This window comes from Lampetra planeri, unplaced genomic scaffold (assembly GCF_965212315.1).
Source record: "Lampetra planeri unplaced genomic scaffold, kcLamPlan1.2.h2 scaffold_699, whole genome shotgun sequence".
In the NCBI taxonomy this organism is placed as follows: domain Eukaryota; kingdom Metazoa; phylum Chordata; class Hyperoartia; order Petromyzontiformes; family Petromyzontidae; genus Lampetra; species Lampetra planeri.
In genome coordinates, this window is record NW_027615522.1 from 13,726 (window position 1) to 36,817 (window position 23,092).

General features: G+C 41.8%; 2 protein-coding genes across 2 annotated transcripts; one reads left to right on the top strand and one right to left on the bottom strand.

Moving 5' to 3' along the window:
• Positions 1 to 1,059: 1,059 nt before the first annotated feature.
• On the top strand, positions 1,060 to 6,237 carry LOC144741757 (5-azacytidine-induced protein 2-like). Its single transcript, XM_078624258.1, is given in 8 exon segments — positions 1,060 to 1,236; positions 1,238 to 1,279; positions 1,639 to 1,755; positions 1,969 to 2,068; positions 2,485 to 2,615; positions 2,932 to 2,996; positions 3,999 to 4,123; positions 5,810 to 6,237. Coding segments are annotated over 8 exon segments (1,185 nt in total).
• Positions 6,238 to 8,274: 2,037 nt separating this feature from the next.
• On the bottom strand, positions 8,275 to 11,117 carry LOC144741759 (COX assembly mitochondrial protein homolog). The gene is given in 4 exon segments (XM_078624260.1): positions 8,275 to 8,385; positions 8,387 to 8,396; positions 8,597 to 8,687; positions 11,027 to 11,117. Coding segments are annotated over 4 exon segments (258 nt in total). The 5' UTR covers positions 11,073 to 11,117.
• Positions 11,118 to 23,092: the final 11,975 nt, after the last annotated feature.

The window sequence follows — 23,092 nt, forward strand, 5'->3', positions numbered from 1 at the left end:
GTAGTTGCTGCCCTACAAATATAGGCGTCAACAATGTTTAGTGACTAATGTATGATGTTGTCTAACTTGTTTTGTTTTGGATTACTGTGACTGTGAAGTTACTTCGATTTTAAGTTTCTACTCATTCACTGATAGCGTTGTACGTTGTTTTTCTCCGTGGTTGATAATAATAGTATTAATTACTTAAATGAAGTACTTAATATGTTAAGATATGGGGTTTTAATATTTTAATGAGATCCTTGTCGTGGGTTAAACGCTTTCATAAAATCCGTGTTGTTTGCTGCATCATGTCATGCTGACATCATCAGCTAGCTTCAGCTCGTTGCAGAGGACTGTGCAGCTGGTCAGCAGCACGTCGGTTTCTGCTTGTCTGGTTCCACTAATGCACCATTATATTGTTTCTGAGGGTATATATTACGATTGTGATTTAAATCTGGACAATACCAAGTCACTTAAAGTCTCTGTAATGCTCCTCTGTGCAATTCAAATGCACCGTTGTGAGTAAATGTGCAAAATACCTCGCACACAGTACTTTATGTATATGTGGAAGATTAGGCAAAGCTGCATAGATCTTTTCACAGCATTATCAAAGTCTATGAAAGACTGTTCTATGCAAACCAGTTAAAAAGAAAGTGAAAGTGAAGTCTGACATGGAAAGAAAGTAAAGGACATAGTACTGACTTCCAGGCTTGTTCCTGTCATCTACAATTAGTTATTGTCTCTCGCAAACATCTTGCGATTAAGCAAATTTGAAGTCTCCGTATACACAGCCCATGATGCAGCTATGTGACTTTCCCAGCCAGGGGAAATCAGCATTTTAAGCCTCTTCATCAAAAACAATTTGTATTTGTTTTTGCTTTTGAAAATGTTTCTTGCAGTCAGTAAGTGATGCAGTGTGCATCATAGTTTTTTCTTTAGAACAAGCTGTCAGAACATAGCTGTTCAAATACTGTGTCTAATCTATCAGCAACTTTGTTTTATTATTTGCTTCCCTAAAAGTGATATTATGCCATATTATCCTCAGGTCTTCTATCTGTTACAGAGTAGGCCTGTGCAGGCATGGAGCCCCTGGCAGTAGACGACGATATCTGCATCCTTAAACACGAGACTGCTTACACCGCTACGGGTGAGAGTCCTGTATCAGTACGTGCTGGTGACGAGTCTGTGGCGTCCCACTTTGCCCTTGTTACGGCCTATGAGGACATCAAGAAGAGGCTGAGGGACACAGAGCGAGAGGAATACCTTGCTGAGGAAAAGGGTCAAGCAGCTGGAAGACAAGGTAAAACCAAATGAGTAATTGTTTCATTACTTTAACTGTGTCTACTACTATACTAGTGTGTGTGATATTTGTTAACATTGTTGACAGTGACAATAAAGTAATTAAAGTCAATGACAGAAAACTTAAATAACGTGCAAAGCATTGAAAGGGGAACAATGTCAGCTCTCTCAGAGTCAGCATGTTACCATTTGTAGCATTATTGTTCTTGAGTGAAAGCAGAACAGCAAATTGCACACTACAAAATAAATGGTCCAATATATTTTCAAGAAGGCTTCAACCACAAGATGTGTCTTAATGAACTATTGGTATTTATTTATTTACACAATATTTGCGAAATTATTTCTTCTGTCACCCCCTAGCTCTTCAAGCCAGAGGCACCTCCGTCAGAGGGTCCCCTGTATGTGAACAAGGCCTTCAGTGCTTACAGAGGAATCTATATAGAGAAGGAGGACCTGCAGATGGAGCTTAACAAACTGGTGCGTTTGCTGGTCAATTGAAGCTTCCTGGAACTGACGAGAAAAGGTGGAACGTGTCATCTTGATTCAATGCTCATTTGAGACCATCGCATTAGCAAATGAAATAGCATTGTCAGGAAATGTGGTTTACATGTTAGTGACTTATGCTGGTATTCTGTAAGCTGCATCAATTCTCCCCCTGTGCGTCACTGTATTGTCCTTTATTTCTGTTAGAAAAAAGAGAAGAGCGAGAGTGAGAGATTGCTGACGGAACAGCTCCAAGCCAAAGAGCTGGAGCTGCTTCAGCTGAGGACTGAGATGGAGACCAGCCAAGGTCTGTGAGGCAAAGCAAAATACCTCATCTTTGTAAAGCTTGAAGTATGATGTGCAAAAACAGCAATGGAAAGAAGCCGGTACATTTTTAATAATTGACCATACTTTTAGGTACTTGTACTTTCCTTGAGTAGTCACACTTTCTACATCGTCATCTGTAAAGACAATTCTAAAGAAGTGCATTCATTCGACAGTTATAGCCACTGGTTATGCATCACATCAACTTAGATGGAATGATGACTGTTGTGTAAACACTTCCACAGTTTACTTCAAATCAGCTGTATCCCAATGTGCAGCAGTTTTTAAGTATTACTAACATACTGATACATCAATAATAATAATAATAATAAGAAGAAGAAGAAGAATGCAGTATTGCATATGCATTGTGTTACCAAACATGTTTTTGTGTGTGTGCAGTGATGAAGAGCCTGAACAGCCCTCAGGACTTCTGGCAGGTTGACAGAGTTGCTGAGCTAAAGATCCACAAACTTCAGGGGGAGTTGGAGAGGGTGACGCTGGAAAACAGCCGGCAACTGGAGAGAAGCACGGTAAGAGAGACAGACTCGGAAGGAAAGGAGAGGATTTAAAAGCATAAGGAAAAGATGGGGGTAAGTGGGGATGGAGCGAGCAGCACATGTTTGAGAGGAGAGAGTGTGGCGGAGGCATTGAAGCAGAGCTAAACAGGGTGGTAAAAGGAGAAGTGTGAAGTAAGAATACACCAGAGAGAGAGAAAGAGAGAAAGATTTCATAGCTGAAGAACAGGATTGTCCAGTGGAGGAAGATACATTTTATAATACTTAATACTTAATTGAACTACTTTAAAACCCCAGACACCATTTAACCAGTATGTATGGTCTGTTTTAGGAGGAACCTCATGGACTTAATGGACTGAACATGGACCAGACTGCTGACGCAAAGTATAAAGCCAGGTACTTCATGGAATCAGACCATGAAAAAATGATTTCCAGATCTTAAAAGTTGTGAAGTGAACTTGGGATGCACAGATGTCCACTGAGGCCAGCAGCCAGCTCTTGATTAAACTCAAAATAGTTGTTAGATTTGATTACCGATACTGTGCATCTTTGGTCTCTTTACGTATTTAAGTAACAGGGAGTGTAGTTCTCATTTTTTGCCACTAGAGGAGGGTGCCGCTTTATCTGTTAGGATTGTGTGAGCAAAGCAGCCAAATGATGCTCTTAACCAAAGCACAAATTCATGCTTGCCATCACCAACAGCCTTTGAAATGAAAACTGTTTAAATCTGCTCCCGTCCCTGACAGCTTCATGACCGTCTGAGAAGATCAAATAATGGCCTCGCTGCGTCCGCAGATGGTCAGGTTAAGCTATCACAAAGTTTCCCAGTGGGTGACTTTAAGTCAAGCATTGACGAGAATGCACATTTAATGTGAGGTGTAGCTAGGACTATTCGTGTTGTTAGAATTTTGTTAAGCCTTCAATAACAATAGTAGTAATCTGGAGGTTTTAGGATGTAACTAGTTAGTAACGGCCACCTTTTCTGACCAAAATGTATTATAGTAAACAATAGTATATTTTCAGTCTTTAAGTGCAAGAAACTGACTATATGTGACTTAATGCTTTAACTATACTGTTTTTGATGATCAGAAGGTCTCCACATGTACTAAAAATCATATTTGAACCCTACAGGAGCATGAAGGACCCCAACATTTTGAAGTAAATACTTTCCTGATAGACCGGCTCTGCTTAGTGGTCACAAAGGAGGAAATAAGAACTCACTTTCAGAAAATGCTGTTATTGTATGTTTGCATATTCAAAACACTTCCAAGTAATAAAAAAGTAATGATGTGGACATGCCAGCGAAACTGAGCGAAACTACTACAAGGCCCAGTTTCCAAAACAGGCAGGAGAAAGAGGAACGTTTGAAACATAAAGTGTTTTTGTGTGGATCTGCAGGGAGCAGAGCATGCAGCAGACGTACGAGGGGTTGTGTTGTGAAATCACCCATCTCCATTCAGAGCTGAAGCGCCAAACAGGCCTGATCGGGAAGCTCAGGCCACTGACCAGTGAGACAAGACTAGGTGAGGAACATAACATGTATTACATAAACATAAACAGATCTTACCGGGTTAATGTTTTGTTTTTTTTTTAAGTTTTTATTTTACATTTCACGACAGCTCAGTCGGGTCAGGTTACAGTGGGTCCCCTGTATATGGTACCTACATATACATGTAATTCACAATATCAGGTTGTCCTTACAGGCTCGTAGTAAAAGAAACGGTCCCATGACCCCCTCTTTTCCTCACCATCATTATCAACTGTCACCAACATCTGTTTCTGTCATAGTTTCAATCTGTTTTAATCTGGAGGGGATGTACTTTCCAGGGTTAATGCTTGAAAGCAAACTACCTATGAATTAACCCAGCAAGTCACCACCATGACCAGGATGACTGAGGACCTTCACACACAACCTGAATGAGTACTTGTACCACAAATTTGTACAACTTGCACATACAGTGTGAGAGAGGAAACAATATCATTTAAATATAATGTATAACTAGTGATTCTATTTCCTAATGACCAGCATGTGTTAAAAGGTGTTATGACAGTCTAGATAAGACAGTCAAAATATTTAACCCCGTTTTTAATCTTATCAATCAAAAGATGATGGTAATCGGTTCACTCAGTGGAGTGACTGAACATCCAACCTCACTGCCACACATTCCAATGTGGATGAGTAAAGTCCACTGCTCCTCAGCTAGGGGAAGGCTTTTCTAAAGTACTACTTACTCAGAAGATTTATCCTTGTTGCTTCTTGTTGCAGTTTAGGCCAGGGAGTGAGATTACCCAAGTACTCAACACTGATAAAAGACATGAGGATGTGGTTTGTCCCTCCTCCTCTGTGATGATGTATTCCACCCAAAGAGAGATTACATCTGTTGTCTATTACCTCTGTGTCAGAAGAGAAGACCAGGAGGTGAGAATTAGAATGAAATACGGCAAGAAAATAAATCTTGGCCTATTTATTCCACTGAAATAAGAGGGTATCGTAGATGAGACGGAGAGGCAGAAAGAAAGATAGAGTGGAAAAAGGAGGGTGGTGGTGGGCTTTGTATTAATTCAGTCTTATTCTGCATCTGTATTCTTGTCCCCTCCTCCTTCAGAATCACTTTTATTCAAATCTCGGACTCAGGAGACTTTCTCATGGAGAAGTAGTGCGGAGTGATGGATGGATGTATGATGTATGAAGGTTAAAAAAAATAGGGGGGGGAGGCGATACTCTCGCTTAAACTTTATTTGCTCATGATGATGATTTAGTAGCAAAGCAATGATGTGTGTGTAACATAGGATTTGTGCATGTGCTAGCTTTTATTCTGGTGAGTCCTTGATCAGCTCTGTCGCACTGCAAATCTGTAAAAAGGTATTTTTTCACAAGGAATGATGGCACATTTCCCTTTTAATTTATTTAGCATTATTGATCTCACTATCGTAGAAAAATGATCATAATACGAAACAAAATAAGGAAAGGGTACAAAAGAACAGAATGGATGGATGGTTAGAGATTTAGTGACCATGTTTAGGACCTGTGAACTCCACCATGGTTTATCTGGGCTTGCTCAAGTTCATGTCTGCTCATTTCACCTTGTCCTACTGAAACCAGTAGATTCATCAGGAAATGTAACATTAGTGAAGAGGAGCACAGTGAAATGTTCTTGTTACTGATGCTGGTACGTGCGGTCCGCCAACATCATTCTCTTTCTTGGCAGCTGCCTCGACAGTTCCTGTCCAGTGTCTGGACGACATGGAGAAAAAACACAACCACCCGATTCTTCGGGCACCGGTGCCTCGTCCCCCCAGCACCCCTCCACTGCCGTCTTGTTCTGGCCGCCCCTGTCCCCCTGTCGCTGGCCAAAGCGGTGCCTCGCTGCTGGACAGTTTGAGGGAGGACTGCTGGTACAATGGACCGTGGCCTTCCCACTCTTCAGAAGACGCTCTGGCTGGGAGTGACACCTGCTCCGTTGTCCTTCCACCCCCTCCCCTGAACCAGGCCTCTCTGGATGACAGCTCACGGTCATTCCCCAGTCCCCCTAAGCCCAGTGATGCAATGTTCTGGGAGGGACACGCCGCTTTATCTAATTCGTCATCCTCAATGGGAAACTGCCCTCCCAGTACAGAGTGGGCCAAGCACTACTGAGGGGACCATCAGAGAGCGGGTGTGTGTATTTGAATGGAATATAAACAGATGGAGAGTGACTCGACTCTCAGTTCTGCCACACAGCTAGCACCTAACCTGCCTTAAGTTGAAGAGACCAGAACTCTGGGTTGGATTACACCGGGCCTACTGGATCATTAATGAGGCCGGAAGCGGCCTTTTTCGAGGTAAAGACATTCTGCACACAGCACTGGTGAATAAATCGGACTCAGCAGAGGGTGTTAAATGAGAAACAAGAACGATTGTTTGTCCATGTGTAGTATGTCCTTGTGTGCGCAGTAGTTTTCTATCTGTGCATGCAGAGATGCACATGAATCAGTGTGCCTGTGTGTGCAGAGCTGTGTTTGGGCATCGCTTGCCTCCTTGAATCTGTATCTCATCTGAATCTAATAGGCTCAAAGGGCCTCCTCTCTTCCACACACAGTACTCGGATCTCAAACTCTACCCCCCTCTAATGCAAGTTGTTTACCTGCTGTAAAGTGTTCAAGGTATGTAGTCATGTTTGTCTCACGATTGCTGTCGGGGAAAGAGGACATGCTGTGTAATCCAGTCCCAGCCTGGATGATAAGCGACTTATGATCCAAACTTTAATTACCACCAGAAGTTCTAATTTTTCCTCAAGTTGGCTGTTCACGCTAGCTGTGCTTACCAAATCATTGTTGACATGTAATTGTACTTTTCACACAAGTGGCAGATGGAACGTGGCTCCATCTAAGATAATCACCACATATCCCTCATCTTATTTATTTCTATCATCGCTCTGAGAGGAACGATTTTAGCTTCCATGCAGTGTATTATAAACAGCTGGTCAAGCTGGATAGAGAGGTTTTGGGGGGATATTGAACATGTACCTGAAACCCTGTACTGTGCTGATGTTGCTCTCTTATATGTTTGTTTGGCAGTTTGAGGGAATTTTATCTTTTATTACTATTTGTCATTTGAGTATATATGGAAGGATGTTCCAGCTACAGACAAGGATGTGTGTGTACATGTAAATGATATGGACATAATGGGCTTCGGTTTTCTGCCAAATGCAGTTTTGCACTCCAGACTATATTTTGCTTATTTATCCCCTTTTCCCAAGATTTCTTTCATGGAAGAGGTGTCTGCCAACCCGAAGAAATGTGAGCTGTGGCTTGTTAAAAAGGTGCACAAAGGTCTGTGGTTGTGGAAACGATTTCAGTGCGTTCTGATACTTCTGGGTGAATTTTTCAGAAATTTTATTTTACAGCAGTAATTTCTGTGACCGATTTCAAACCAAATGCAATGTACAGTAGATATGGATTATATTTTAGATTTACTGCACTTGAGACTGTTTGTAAATAGGATCAAGTAAAGAAAATGAAACTGCTCTGACTGCTGGTGTTTGTTTCTGTGGTGGTTTTCTTTTCAAACCAAAAACATCTGAATTTAATTGGCTTATCATTTATCTTTTATCTTTACCATGTCAAAGGTTAAAAAGCTCTAATTTAATAAATGCTTAGGACCACAATTTCACACCGAACTTCAATGCCCGTTTTTGTTTCCCAGCACAATTAACCAGCATCTACCTGGAACTGGTTCATAAACATGTCACATTTCAGTATGTCAAATGTCTCTTACATACATGTTCATTGACAGTCTTATTTTTTTTTTTTTATTTCAACATCTGTGGACATGAGATTATTGTTTGTGCGGCCACTGCATGTACTATTATTTCAAAGCAAAAGAACCTTGTGACACATGCACACACTACAATTTTTCACAGATACATTAGGCCACTGTCATAATCAGATCTCGATGTACATTTTATCATTCATAACATTTAATTCCTGCTTTGACTCCACTGCTGAACCAAGGATCATCTGAATTTGTGGCTCGCTGTTGGAGAATGAACAACATTCTTGCAAACTCGTACAAGTCCTCGTATGTGTGAAGCAGGAAACCGGCAGTGAGATCACCGGCATCCCTCCCTCAGGTCTTTGTGTTGGCTCAGAACAGAGTCTTCAAATGCAGGAGATTGTAGACATCGTCTGGTTGTTACATGCTGGTTGGTAGCTTTTGTTTCCTGTTCTTACTTGGGACCCCCGTCCTCTCAAACTCCATTTTTTCTTGGATATATTCCTGCTTGCAGGATTCATAGAAGGCGGGGGTCCTGGTAGCTGTTGAAAGAAGGTACAGTGTTCATTCTATACAACACGTGAACCCTGGATGACTTGAACAGTGACTAAGACTTGAAGACTTGACAGCAGGCGAGCATGGCGATGAGGGTAAGAAAAAGGTGGGTAGGACTCCATAAAAAACATGCGTGAGATAACATAAGGAGAGATGTTGATTGATGAGGAAACTGCATCGTACTCACTGCTGTGTCAGGCACTCCTTCAGGGCAGCGTTCTCCTCTCGACACTTGAACACCATGAAGAACCCAGATTCCTTACAGCAGAGGTTGAAGGCTGGGAGGAAGTGGAGAATGAAAAATGAAAAGGTGAAGGTATCAGACAATATAAATGTTCTACATATCTGAAATACAACTGATCTTAGATTAGAAGTATGGACATGGAATGATGAACCCACCGCAAATAATCCACAACTCGAATGCACGTGAAGCGGGATCCTTGTCGGGCCTCTTATCATATTAAAACTAGGTGTTTCCTTGTTTTCACTGTACTAAACTGTAACAGCCACACACTGCCAGTATTTGTGTACTGCGTGTTTCAGTCCTGTTTTTTTTGTCAGCCTAATGTAAAATGTGTCCCCACAAAATGTAATAAAGCTTAAGCCTCACTGAACGCAGTGAAAAATGAGACCTGAAGCTTATGCTGGCTAAAAACAACAACTATACTCAAAAAAGGGGTAAAAAAAATAAAAAGTAATCTGAGGTATGTAACATTTAGGTTATGACTGTTTTGTCATTTGTATTGCATAACGTTTGTGGCTTGGTGGAACAATTTTTTTGACGCTTTGGGGTCAGTTCAGCACGGTACACATTTATAATATCTCTGTCAGCCAACCCAGGACACAGCCTCTCTATCTGCTGCAACACTGCCAGAGAAAGAATCTCTGAAAGATTCATTGTGATGTGATTATGTCCCAGGTCTTACTAAAAACAATCCAGTGGTTTTCAGTGTTGTGTCGTTCACAGCACATGGTGCATAAAACACACTGTCATGTTTTATATACATGTGTATATATATATATATATATATATACACACACACACACTACAATACTGGTGATCAGCCGTCAGCGCCTCGTGTTGCACTCCAGATCAAACATGAAGGCGCTTCACAGTAAACAAGGTGTCGAGGACTTAGCGAGCTCTTTCTCAAGGCATAAATTAAAAACACTGGCCTTCTCTCGCCCCATCCACACCGCTGACATCATAATTACCTTTCAGCGGCATCAGTATGGATTTCACACAGACACTGTCATCAGGATGCAGATGTGGAAAAAAACTGCAAAAACCAATTTAGAGAGGCAGAACAGTGCAACTAATCTAATCAACAAACGCCTCTCCCCTGTCCCATGGTACTAACAGAGGCTACAAAGGATTGCCTTTGTGAGCGCATGTCAGCAGTTACACGACAACTCCGAGGCCACTGTGAGACGAGCCTCTTGAAAAGGAAGCGTGTGATGCAAGGTGCAGTTTGACAGCTAGCAGAAAGCAAAAGGAAAGCGTCAACATACAGACCCTTTAAAGAAAAGGTGATCGAAAATTGAATAAAACCACAAATAAACCAAATGAGTATCACACGGAAACAATGTAATGATTAAAAAGGTAGCATGTCGATCAAATGCCACCTTCAACAGAGGCAAATTGTGACTTGAAAGCCAAACAAAACATGTGGGTGGTCACTAATTACATATGCAGGCTGCTCAAATGCTTTTGTTTTGAAAGGCAATTTACAGCCATCAACATAAAGGACAGGGCAGGAAAGTGGTACTCTACCACAAAGGCTTCCATATACAAAAGTGAGGTGTTAGGAGGTACACGTGCAGAGGTGGATCACAGGAAACTTCTCATAAGTTGCACCCGTGCCTGGAGCAGACACAAACATTCAGGCTGAGATGAGAGGTGTGAAAAGGAATTTGGGGGATTCTGCTGTCCTCATTGCCACTCTCACTCCCATCACCTCAGGATGTGTGTGTGTGTGTGTGTGTCAGTTCAATTTCTTGAAACCACAGATCTGAGCTCCTACCTTGCAGATGTGTGCTGCAGATGTAAAGAGGAAATACGTGAGCAAAGCTGAGGCAACTGCTGTCACTCCTTGATTGACATTTCTATTTTCTATTCTATTTCCTCCAGGGATCAATTCAGTACATCAGATCCTATCTCTTAGTTTGCACAGTGTTTTTTTTTTATTATCTATTTATTCAGTAGAGCTGGTTGTCTATTTCATCTGAAAATACTTAAATTTCTCCTGCAGTATACAAACCTAGGTTCATTTTGTTGTTGTTGTTGTTGTTTTTTTTTAAATTTTGCCATGTGTGCATAAATCAACAGTCCAGGCACATCAGAACTCTTGTGCTCTTTGAGTAAAGCTACAGACATTTCTGACAAAGAAAGAGCACATTAAGTAAAACAGATAAAGATAACACGTTAAAAGAAAGATTGTAAACAGATTGTAAACAGATGACTGTTATACTTGAGGAATAAACATTTAAAAGTGTGTACTCAACAGGCGAGGTTTTAAATGGCATAAATGGTTTTAAATATAGTCTATGGCTACCTACTGGAGGAAGGAAAGAAGATGACTGAAACTTCCCCTGTTGTCGAACTATGCTCACACACCTTCAACTCTCTCGGCGCAGCGCTCCTTGGCTTTCTCCCTCATCATTTTGGGGATGAGGACGTCTGTCTCCACATGTCTCAGTCGGATGTCCTCTGAGGAAGGACAGATGAACAGACCCGAGTGAAGCAAACAAAGTTAGCCACCAATTTGCCCCCATGTGTTTGTCTCAGTTGAGCCCTTCGTTCAGTCGACGGAATATTTCCGACATTAAGATGAAAACTGATGAAGAGAAGTGAAGAAGCTGGAGGCATGGGGAGGGATCCTTTCTCGGGTGTCACCTACGTTGGTGAAAAGCTATGTGGGATTGAGTTAACATTCTACGGCTCAAGCAGCGGCTGCCTTCATTTCACGTGGAGATTACATGTAACGAGATGTGTAATACCTGTATTAGCTGCTTCCATCGTGACGGCGTCAAAACATTACAAAATGCCAACCAATGTGACCTCGCTACCTCACGCTGAAATACTTCCGCTGACGTAAGCGATCGGCTCAAAGAACTGCAACTCCCAGGATTCCACCGCGCCTGCAAAAACATGGCGCCCCCGCGTGACTGAACAGTGAGCCAATGAATACATGTCAATGCGCTTATGCTCTAAGGTAGTTGGGAGGTGATGTCTTTTTCTCTTCTAATTTTTTATTCACTTCTCAGATGTGAAGAAAATTTTGGCTACTTTGGCTGGATGGCAAAACTGGAACAATAACACTGGGTTTAGTCGATTTCCTACTGCTATTTTGTAGACTATGGTATGTGAAAGAAGACATCATGTCACTGTGTGGGTCAGGATAGCTTGTAGGAGTTGATTGTACTGTACTTTGCGTGTGATTATGTGCATCATACATCCACTGCCAGTAGCAGTTCCACCACAGACTGCCTGTGAGAACAGTACAGTCAAAGTGAAAGGTAAACAGCACACACAAAATGTATCCACACTAGACTATCCTAGACTAGAGTACAGTTAGACACAAAGTACCAACACCTCACCATCCAAACTACGCACACATATGTGAGATCTGTTCCACACGTAACAGTGCCTCCAGTGCATTTTTTTTTCTTTTCCCAAACACATTCTCTTCATCTAAGGAAAAATATCTGCAACGAGAAAACGTTTCCTGTAAGAAAAACATCTCAAGCCATCATGTGTCTGTTATTATAATACAATTTTAATATCGTCAGACCTTTTCATACTGCAACACAATTTACTTTAACACAACAGTGCAGAGTAAAAATATACATCAACAATTTCACCAAGGGTCAACACAATTAAAAAAAAAAAACAGTATCATCTGAATAAACGAGAAAGCTTGTGTTTCATTTGATATGCTTTGTGTGTATCAACAGGTGTCAGGCAAAATCTAAGGTAACTTAGCAAACATGCACATCATATAAGGTTACATAAGCTGAGCAGGTACTGTAAGAGGCATTTTACCTACTATAACAATAGCACGTCATTAGTCATTCTATATTGTAGATTTAACTTAAGTATTTTCATTGTCTGTACATTCAACACCTACTGCTGGCCTGTCCATCTCAGGGAAAGGGACTTAATATAGTTTCTGCCTTTTTCCACTGTAAAAAGACCATTTCCCTGATATGGTCAAAGTTCAGAACGTGTTTTATTGTACGAAGGAATTGTGATTTGTGATTTGATTATAATACTGGGTATACTTGAAATACAGCTACACCTGCTCCTTACATATTCCATAATAGTGATACAAGATCAGTACAGTCTGCTGTGTGCTGTGAATTACCATGTCAGCATGAATTCTTTCATTAACTGACTGTTGTTGACTCACTGTATGCCAGAGACTGGCACTTTACTATAGCTCTGTACATGATGGACACAGAGATTGGATGTTAGGGGAATGTGAAGTACACAGGCAATAGTAAGTAAGCCCTGACTAAGCACAGTTGGTTCAACAGAGGAAACTGCTTACGATCTCAGTGAGTGTCCTGGCTGATATGGCAGGGGCACAGGAGCCCAACACTGATCCAATATTACCAAGTCAGCAGGGCCCCTTGAACCTGGCAGAAGGAGGTTAGCAAAGTTAAACCCTCTTACTACACGCCTCACCGCTCAGGGCCAACCACCAGCTCCTCCAACTGTCCAGTGCCGCCTGACAAGAAACAAGACCCCTGTCAGAGAATATTAAAGGGTCACTGACATTTTCATGGACTTTCCTAAGCTTGATGATGGAGACCAGGAGTATTAGCACTGGAAGAGTCAAGTGTTTGTTTATATGAAGAGTATCAATATTGAAGGTTTAATGATTGCACAGAATGTCAAAACGATGTATTTTCACAACATTTCACATGGGAGGTGTGGAAAAACGTCCTTTCACGGGCAGACACAAGGCTACATGTTGGTGGCCTTCAGCCTTGGCTAGTTTGGTTGCAATAAGGAGAGCAGCAAGGAAAGATGTAGACAAGTAGAGAAAAGAAGAAAGAGAAAAAAAGATGGAAAGAAGCTAGGACAGAAAATCAGAAAATCACACGCTCCTTGAATACAAACTCCCTTGATGTATGAATTAACTGTATCTTTAAAAAGTGTTAATAGTAATTATCATGGCATTGCTGTTAAAATGATGAAAGGAGGACATGTGGCATATATTGTCATCTATTCCGTTGCTCCTATCCCAACTCTTTCAGATCTGTGACTTCCAGACGATGTTGAGTCGGCAGATGGAGTGTGAGGTGAGAGTGTTTAAGCCGGAGCCATGGGGAGCCTCTTCAGGGTCGATGGAGAGCAGATAATCCAACGGCTCGGGTGAGGAGATTACAAACTTACAGGCAGACCTCTGCTGTCGGTTCCTGCTGTGGGGCACCTTCCGCAGGTCACCCTGGGAACTTTGGCAGCAGCCATCATTCTCAAGTTAAATGAATCTTAAGATGACAATGATTGAGAGTCTGCTGATATTTGTGCTAAAATTGTAATTTGAGTACGACTGGGTGGAGGCCAACACAGGCTTTTTGTTATCTCAACAACATCTGACTTGAGGAAGAAGGGCAAACAGAGATAAAACCTTTTGTAATTGCAATCAACACCGTTAGCCTGTCTTCTGCTGTTCTAGCCCTGCTCCTGCCTCTCTCTCGTTCTCTGCTCTCCTGCAGCTCTTTACTCATCTCTCTGTCTCTCTTCCTGTAGCTTTTCTTTGTTTCACCCCAACTGGTCGAAGCAGAAGATCATCCACATATAGCCGTCTACTCCTGGAAAAGGAGTTTTTCTCTCTGTTCCTTTGGCTCATGTGAATGTTAGGTGTCTATTAGAACAGCTTGTTTGCTACGTGTCATGTGATAACTGTTGCCACTATATAAATCCAATGTACGGGTTATATAACTATATCTACAGATGCTTGAACAATGTACAACTTGCAATAAGAATAGCATTTCTCTTGGCAGTGCCTGCACCTATCTGGAATAAAGTTATATGGTAATATTTAAATGGGCCAGAATACCATTTGCTCCACCTGGTTCTGTTTGTGTTGGCACCACTTGAGCAGTGTCAGGATACATTTCCTCTCAAGCAAGTGAAGGGGGCTGCCACTGTGCCACAATCTGCACCCGCTTCTCAGGCAGGCTAAACCCTTTGACACCACAGTTTTTAATTAAAATTACATTAGGAGTAATCAGTCGGAAGAGTTGGGATGGAGGTTAGTGAGATGCAGGGAGGGCCGAGAGGCAGATGGCAAAAGGGGAATAGACCCTAAATACAGAACAAGGGCTACCTGTCCAGTATGTGGTTTGAAAAAAGCAATAATACGACACACTAACACACTGATCAAACTGGATCTGAATACAATTAACCTTCTCTCCTCAGACCTGCTCATACTCATTCTGAAAATATTCAGATTAAGATATCTTGCTGGGTGGAACTGTAAGCAACTGGACTTCTGATTGCTTGAAGAACTGAAGAACGTCTTCAAGCATACAGGAAGTCCAGTTGCCTACGGATCAAGCCGGTAAGATACCAGAACCTTCCCGGTCAGATTCAGAGATTTAGTTGCGAAAAGGATGTCTTTTAGACACAGCTGGCTTTCACACTGCATCTGTAAAAGGGTCCGACTAAATGTTAATATGACTGCCTTCTTCCCCAAAACAGGAGAGGGCTGCAGAGAGTCGGGTACAAAGACCCCATTCGTTCTCACTTGAGGGCTCTCGCCAAGATAATTATAAGCTGTATGAAAGTACACAGGAAAAAAGTACAAGAAACGCACCTAAAGAATGGATAGACAGGGGAAGAAAATTACTTTTCCCTCTGCCTTTGCTTTATGCCCCCTTCAACAAGAGATGAGACAGCAATAGATGGAGGAGGCCTTCTTCAGGAGGCATCCTGGGGCTTTTACAGCGAGGCAAACAGAGAGCGTTCAGCCCTTCTTGTCTTTCTCCCATTCATTAAGATGGCAAACCTTTGACCAGTCTACAATGACCAGAGTTTTCCCTCATTACACGGTCCATCCTGATGAAAAAAGGAGGGGGACCGAGATGAGGATGATGAGGAGAATAGAAAGGAAGACCGCACCATTTGAATAGGAGTTTGGTATAGAATCCACTTGCACTAAAGAACACCAAAGAGAACATCTTGTCTTTGTAAGTTTTTCCCCCCTCCATCTCACTCTCTGTGCTTTTCTGTAGAATATGATCCTCTCTGGGCTTCTGTAGTTGCATTGCTTCCACTGCTCCGAGTGTCTGAATGCAGTTAATTATCTAAAAGGAAAAGTTTGTACCTGTTGAAAAGCTATCCTTGGTTGCTTGGCTTGTTAATGCCAACAAAAAGCAACTATAGTGGATGGTCAGAGGACACCACATGCTGCGGGCGCCTTTCAGACATGTCCCTAATAAGAATGCAGTGGTGAAAGCTCCTCTAAATGCAAGGGAGAGGAAGATGGGTTGGAGGGGGAAAAGAAAAGAACAGGAAAAAAAAACATCTTTTTACCTCTCCATCTATAATTACTCCAAATGAAGAATAGGCTGAAGAAATGGCCACAGACTTTCCATTATGACAGGAAAAATACCCATCAAGCAGAGAAGGCAAAGCACAAGATTGATAGTTTTTTTTTTATTATTTGGATGAAAGAGAAAGTTTTTAACATCAGAGAAGTAACAAGGTGTGTGTGTGTGTGTGTGAGAGGATGTGCTTCTGTGTCGTTATCACCTTTGCGACTTTAAGTACAAAAGACATCCAGACTGTATGAAGTGTCCACTTATGTGTTAATGCATCAGTCCCACAGCCAGTATGTTGTCTTAGTATGTCCTCGTGGTAATTTTATACAAACATTATCAGAACGAAATTGGTTTTGAACATCCTTTGTTCCTTGCTTGTTTAACATGATGAACTTGACCGAACAGAACACGAGCACCTCCTGTTTCTTTCAGTGTTTGCATCAAGGGATGCTACTGTGCGTGTGTGTGCACCTGTGTGCGCACATGTGCCCGCGGGATAAAGCATTATCTTGTATTAGGAGTGGACTATAAATGTTTTCACACTTTGAACAAGGAGAGTCTTGTCACCAGGCCATTTAGACTTTCAATCAACACAGTCATGAAAACATGCTTCGTGTCAGGTGTCACACACACCAGAACTACCTGTGTCTAACCTGGATGTACACATGTAAATACCAGAGGTCAGACACAAATATTCTCAAATATCTGTTAATTATCTATTCTCCCTTTTATAGTGTTTGGCTGGTATTTCAAATGGTTACAAACTACAACTTTAAATTCCACAAAAAGCTTGGTTCATTAGCTAAAGACAGCACTCAATGTCTATGTTTCTGGATTCATGATAAAATGCTTCTTTCTTAAGGCTTTTATTTACTGATTATCCGCTATGAGAAGATGGTGACGGAGGCTTGCGAGCATTTGACAGTGCTTTTATAGGATCAGAAGGTGTTGGTATGTCTGCAGTAAATTACAGAAAATATGGCGAAAAATGCACTTTAAACAAACATCAAATCTATCAAAAAGCAGTATGTTAATTCGTCGTGGTCTTATTCAACCCTCAGAGTGTGTGTGTGTGTGTGTGTGTGTGTGAGAGAGAGAGAGAGGAGAATAGAGAGGGGGTACGGTGGAACATGGGCCTAACACGGGGATAGGTGCTAAAATATACAGTGAGAAAAACAGTGTGAATATGACAGCGGAGCAATAGGGACGCAGCGTATGGAGGAGTTCTGTTTGGAGACAATAACAATCTATTGTACTGTCAGTATTGGTATATATTTTTATCAGGAAAGAAATGCATGATGTGAAACTGATGTTTTTTTTCTTCAAGCAGATGTATTTTTTGGGGGGGTTGTGGTGTATGAAGGGAATGTTTGTTCATCTCTGCGTTTTTGATGTACCCAGAGGAAATCCATACACCACAGCCCAGGGAGCGAGGAAGCCACCTCTCAATTATCAACCTCTCCTCGCTGCTCTCAACACCTCATGTTTCTCTGTTAATGAGTGGATCAAAAACTCTGATGAAGCACTTAACCCATAAAATGTGGTTCCCGTTCATATATCAGTGACGCTGCTTCAGTTCAGGCCAGACAACATAAGTGTCTCCTAAACTTCGCTTAAACACAATGTTATTCACACATTTTATTTATTAAGGCAAACAACAGTTTCATTTGAAGTTGACACAACCTCACTTTAATATGATTCTTGTTTTTTCATTCAATTTTGATGAGCGTCATCTGGAACATGTTGGAATCCTTGGATTTAATACGAATATTAACAGGATACTTATGTTTAATAAGATTCAAAAGATCATCGTATCATTCAGACATAATTTGCTTTATTTACCTGCTTTATTTTGATCTTTTCTTGTGGTAAACAAGGGATTCTGAGTCATTGCCGCCCTCCAAACACCCACCAATTCAGAGGGGCATTTCCACTTCCCAAACTTCTGAACAAAGCGAACCATAAAGAGCTTACAAATTACCTTCGGGGAAGTGATTATAACCATGGAAAACAATAAATCTATCAATGAATCTAATGAAGCCTGTATACCATCACTCGCATTTTGCTCTTACTCCCCAGTCATCTGTGGAATAACAATGAAAAAGACGGGGATCATGGTTAAATTGTTAATCATAATGCGATACCACAGTCAGCAGTTTCCTCATATGAGAGGGGGGAAAAAAACTGCTCAGGGTCCTGCCTGCCTGCTCAGAGAGGGGACATAATGCAGAAAATATTCTTTCCGCCTGACTGGATGAGGGAACATCCAACAATACAATACTCTTATGGTACTCTGATGTTCCATCAGTATATCAAAGCTCTGTGAAGCCTGAGCTGCAGTGATTTATTGACCAATAAGCAATTGCTAAATGATTGCAACAGGAGTTGATTATAACTGACAATAAACAGTTTATCTGCCGAATGTGCATAGAAAGCCAAGATGCAGCATGTCTGAGTAAAGTAATGTGACAGTTTTAAGGTTGTCCTCTCTCAGAGGTGCAGATGAATTCCGGCAGAGCTGCTCGATTGTGTAACATATCATCGGGTCCACACCACAGAACCAGTTAAGTGTTGCAGCATGAAGCAAAACCCTGAACCCTGAAATGCATTGCTGACCTATCATGCATTTATAAGGGTGAAATCATATCCGAACATGCCGCGGTGGCTCTAGACCACCCTCCACCTAATACATACATACTGTACATATGTTACAGGTAATGTGAAAAACATGGATAATATGCAAAATACCTGGGTTGTTTGCAAACTACCCGTGTTTTCGAGGAATGTGGAAAGCTACATCCAGCTAACATTATCAATGTTATCAAAGCTAGCTGCCTATGGTAACTAGATAAAATACCTACCTAGCTAACAATTCACTAGCTGACGCTAACCCATACAAACCCATACAACCCGGGTTTAACTACCTGTGTTATGTGCAAATAACCTGGGTAATTTGCATATTACATATTTTTGCACATTACATCACACAGACACACACACACACACACACAGACACACACACACACACACAGAGAGGAAGAAGAAAACTAGTACATATGAGTGGTACATATTGTTTACACAAACATCACAAACATGCGAGAAACCCATTCACAGTCAATCAATGAATTTATTTCATTGGTTTTACTCATAAATTTTGAGATTATTGTCTCATTGTGCTAACCTGAAATCAGTTATGTGACTGGCTGTTTGAGTAAGACTCTTGGACATTAAATTAACAGTACAGACTGGGTGATAATGAGGACGTGCTTGCTGTAGGCCTTAATTGGTTTTTGCTGGGGTTTTCAAGATCTCGCCTTCGGATATGCTGAAACTGATGTAAGGCATCTGATGTGGTGGAGACACCCAGCGATGAAATGGTGTTCAGGGTAAAGTGACACAGGCACGTTCCCATATTTTGATGTTGCTCCACTATTGACTTACTGGAAAAATAATCAAATTACATCTCCTTACAAATAAATACAATTTCATTACAACTGGAAACAAACATCTTGCAAGACTTTGTTTACTTTTCCACTTCCAGTTGATCACTGACTGAAAAGAGCCTCCTCAATCTAAATTGGACTAATTAGTTAATCAATGTTAAATAAATAAGACTTCATCAGCCTGCTTGTATTTGTAAAAGGAGAGTCAGAGAGATACCCTTCCAGTATAAAGTCATGCAAACAGGAACTCATTAGCAAATGCAAATGAGAAAACACCAAATCTTTGTGGAGAGGCAGAAGCGTATCTCCATGGGATAGCTGGAACATGTCAACTCACCCACGCTGAGCACCAAATGTGATGGTCCGCTCCTGCTGCCACTCTTAACAGGATGTAGGACCAAACCATAAATGTAAGCACAGGAGGGAGGGGGGGGATCCACGTCTGTATAAGAATATACACCACCTCTCGTTATTATCAAGGTTTCTAGGTTACATTTTTGTATTCATTTACCAATCGACAGGTGAAATCTTTATACTGGCGGAGCAAATTGTTGAATGATGTATGTTCTTGAGTGGGTGGTAACTGACAAATTCATGTAAAGTATACTTGAATTTGCCAGTTACGTATATATTTTTAAAAAAATCATATATATATATTTTTTTTAACTCCTACAATCGTGTGTGAATTATTTGACGTGATGGGTGAACACATTGCTTAGAATCAGTTCAGATGGCAGAAAGCTGAAATCTCACTCAGTTTGAGTGATAATTACTGACTTTGAGGGTCTCAATGTTGTGGAGAGGGCAATTCCTAGGAAGTGAGAGCACCAATCGGATTTCTTCTCTGAGTGTGTGTCCGTCGTGACGTCACTAGCTGCGGTGGGCAGAGATCCTGGCATGGCTTCCAACCAACAGACCTTCTGCTGCCGGCAGGGCGGCGGTGCTCGGCGACTGCGTGGCCACGGCCAGGTCACCATCTTTTTGGTCGAGCTCGGCCTGAGCGCTGCAGGGGGGCTGCCAGCAGGATGGCAAAATGTCAGAAACAGCCCTTTAGACGTGTCAAAAAGCAAGCACAGCTAGGGGAAGCTGCTCATTGAGCGAGAGGAGTTAGGCCACTCTGCAGACAAGCTGCCCATGAAACATTGAAGTTGTGTGGAACTGAGGAGCTGTGATGTTTTACTCTAAATTCATGACTTCCTGCAATAATCAAACAGAAGTGTATTAGCCTTAGACTGTTTGCCATCCAAACGGTTTACCCAGATAGTTGATTTGCTGTGTTTGATGTGCAGTGTGTTTATTTCAGAGGTGGCGACCCGCTGCCCTAATCTTGTCACTGTCTTTCTCATGCAAAACCTTCTAAACATGCAGCATCAACTGAGCATCGTCTGAGGAGGAGCAGGCTTCTGTGCTGCTGGATGTCCCATTAACACTCTAGTGCAGCTCCAGTTCAGGTCTGAATTTGATTTCCTTTGAACCGAGGAGTAGGGGCATTTTCAGCACTGTGAAATGTGAATTCCTTGGACTACTCTGACTAACTGGGGCAACAATGGTTTTGAAGCCCAAAACATGTACAGCAATTAATGATCTTCTCTCAGTGTCAGCAGTAAAATGACCTTGCGTGTCTCTGTTCACACTGAAATATAGACTCAGTAATAGTTGCATCACATGATAATATTTATAACTGGCTAACTAAAAGCTATGAAACAGCAAACACCAATATGACGATGTCTGATTTCTAAACCATTAAACACTCCTCAGTGGGTGATGTTGATTGTGCATGTCTTTAATCACCACTACTTGGAAACTGAAAACCTGCCCAGGACAGTAACAGGAGTTTCTATTGTGACTGGATGGTTCCATCCCTGCAAGCGCTTTGATGTGAAAATGACTTTCCAAGTCGCTACTTCACTACTCACCAGTATGAGTTACACATTCTTAAAAAGGGTTTAGACATCAAATCACCCCATAAACACTCACTTTGTGAGATGACAAAATTTTGATCCAAGAGTCTCTGAATGCAAATAAAAAAGGTAGAATACAGCAACCTCCACTGTCCGATGGAAGTGTGAATGTGTTGATGTTTGTGTGAAAAGGGGGAAGCAGCCTTGCTGTTCTCTGATACTGAGGATCCCCTGCCCCTCCCCTGAGATCACAGGAGAATCTGATAATAGGCTGCTGATCTGTGCAGAGGGACACAGATCAGTCCGCCTCCACATGGCTCACTACTTCACTGCACATCATGTCACTGAGGATTCACTTTGAATGATTTTCTTGAGTTTGATCTGACCGGCTCCGAAGAACCCATAGGCAGGTAAGTTCATTTCAATGATGTCGATCAGTTTGGGTTTAACGTTGTACTGGCAGTTGGACTAAAATAAACGTCATGATAAATGATAAAAGTACATGTATATCACTATAATTGATTTTTATTTATCAATTATACACATTTACTTTTATGTTCGTGAATGCTTGCATTGGTCTGTCATTCTTTTTGGCTGTCTGATCCAACAAACATCACAGGTTTCTTCAAATGGAAAAATAATTGGCTATTTCCCGTTTTCGTGTCAGGGGTGTCCCGATGGGACCCGGAACCACATCAGGACTGAACAAATGCAAAATCATTAGCTCTGAATAATGATAAGGAGAGGGGATTAACAGCCGCCTGCATGTTTTTTTTTAATCTATAAGGAGTGTGTTTTAAATCAAATATATGTTTATCAAGACAAATGCAGGAATGAGGCATTTTTTTATTTGATGAAGTATTAAAACTATTTTTTAATTGCTATTTTATTTGGCCATCATATATATTTTTTAAAATATGATATATGTACACATAAAACTACGCTACAATTTCTTTTTGTTAATTGGCTTCTGTCTGTTTACTGGCTGATCAAATGAAACAAAGTCGTTTTTATTTGGACCATTGAATGAAATATTACTAAACAGACTTTGACAGCAATTATCAAGAATTTGAAAGATAAAGAACTGTGGGCCTACTTTGTTTTATTCCACTGAATTTAACAGCATTAATTCTCCTGTTGTTGTTGTAGTAGTTGTTGTTTTCCAGGAGAATAGGTCCAGAGAATAATTGTTTCAAATTACACGGACTGAAAATGACTGAAAACAGTCTGGTTTCATACACTTCACACCCACACCCACGTTGATGGTTGCTTTTGTTCACCGTCTATTTGGCACACAGGCCTCTCAGGTCGTTGGATGCGTGTTGATCATTGTGCCTCTTCCCAACTTCCCAAGGATCCAGGGATAAAGGACTGGTACAGAAAAAGACAGAGGGAAGAGAAGAACATACCAGTGTCCTGTGGGATCAGCAGCGGCCACCATGCTCGGCGGTGAAGGAGACAGCAGCTCCTTCAACTCCCCAAAGGACGAGTCGGATGAGAGGCGCAAGTCTCCCGGTGTGGTTGGAGAGGACCCGGCTGCTGGCAGCAGGTACCCGGAACACGGGGGTGGTGCTGACCGCTACTACAACCCGGTTTCGAAGCAAAGCACGGACACGTCGAGCCCCTGCTCCTTTATCCCGTACACCCCCAGCGGGGCCGTTTACGCGCCGGCCAGCGCCGCCAGGTACCCTTCATCTCTCCACCTGGGCCCGGTGCTGCCCCCCGCGGGATTTCCCCCAACCACTGCCGCCCGCGGCCACTTCAGCCCGGCTTACCAGATCG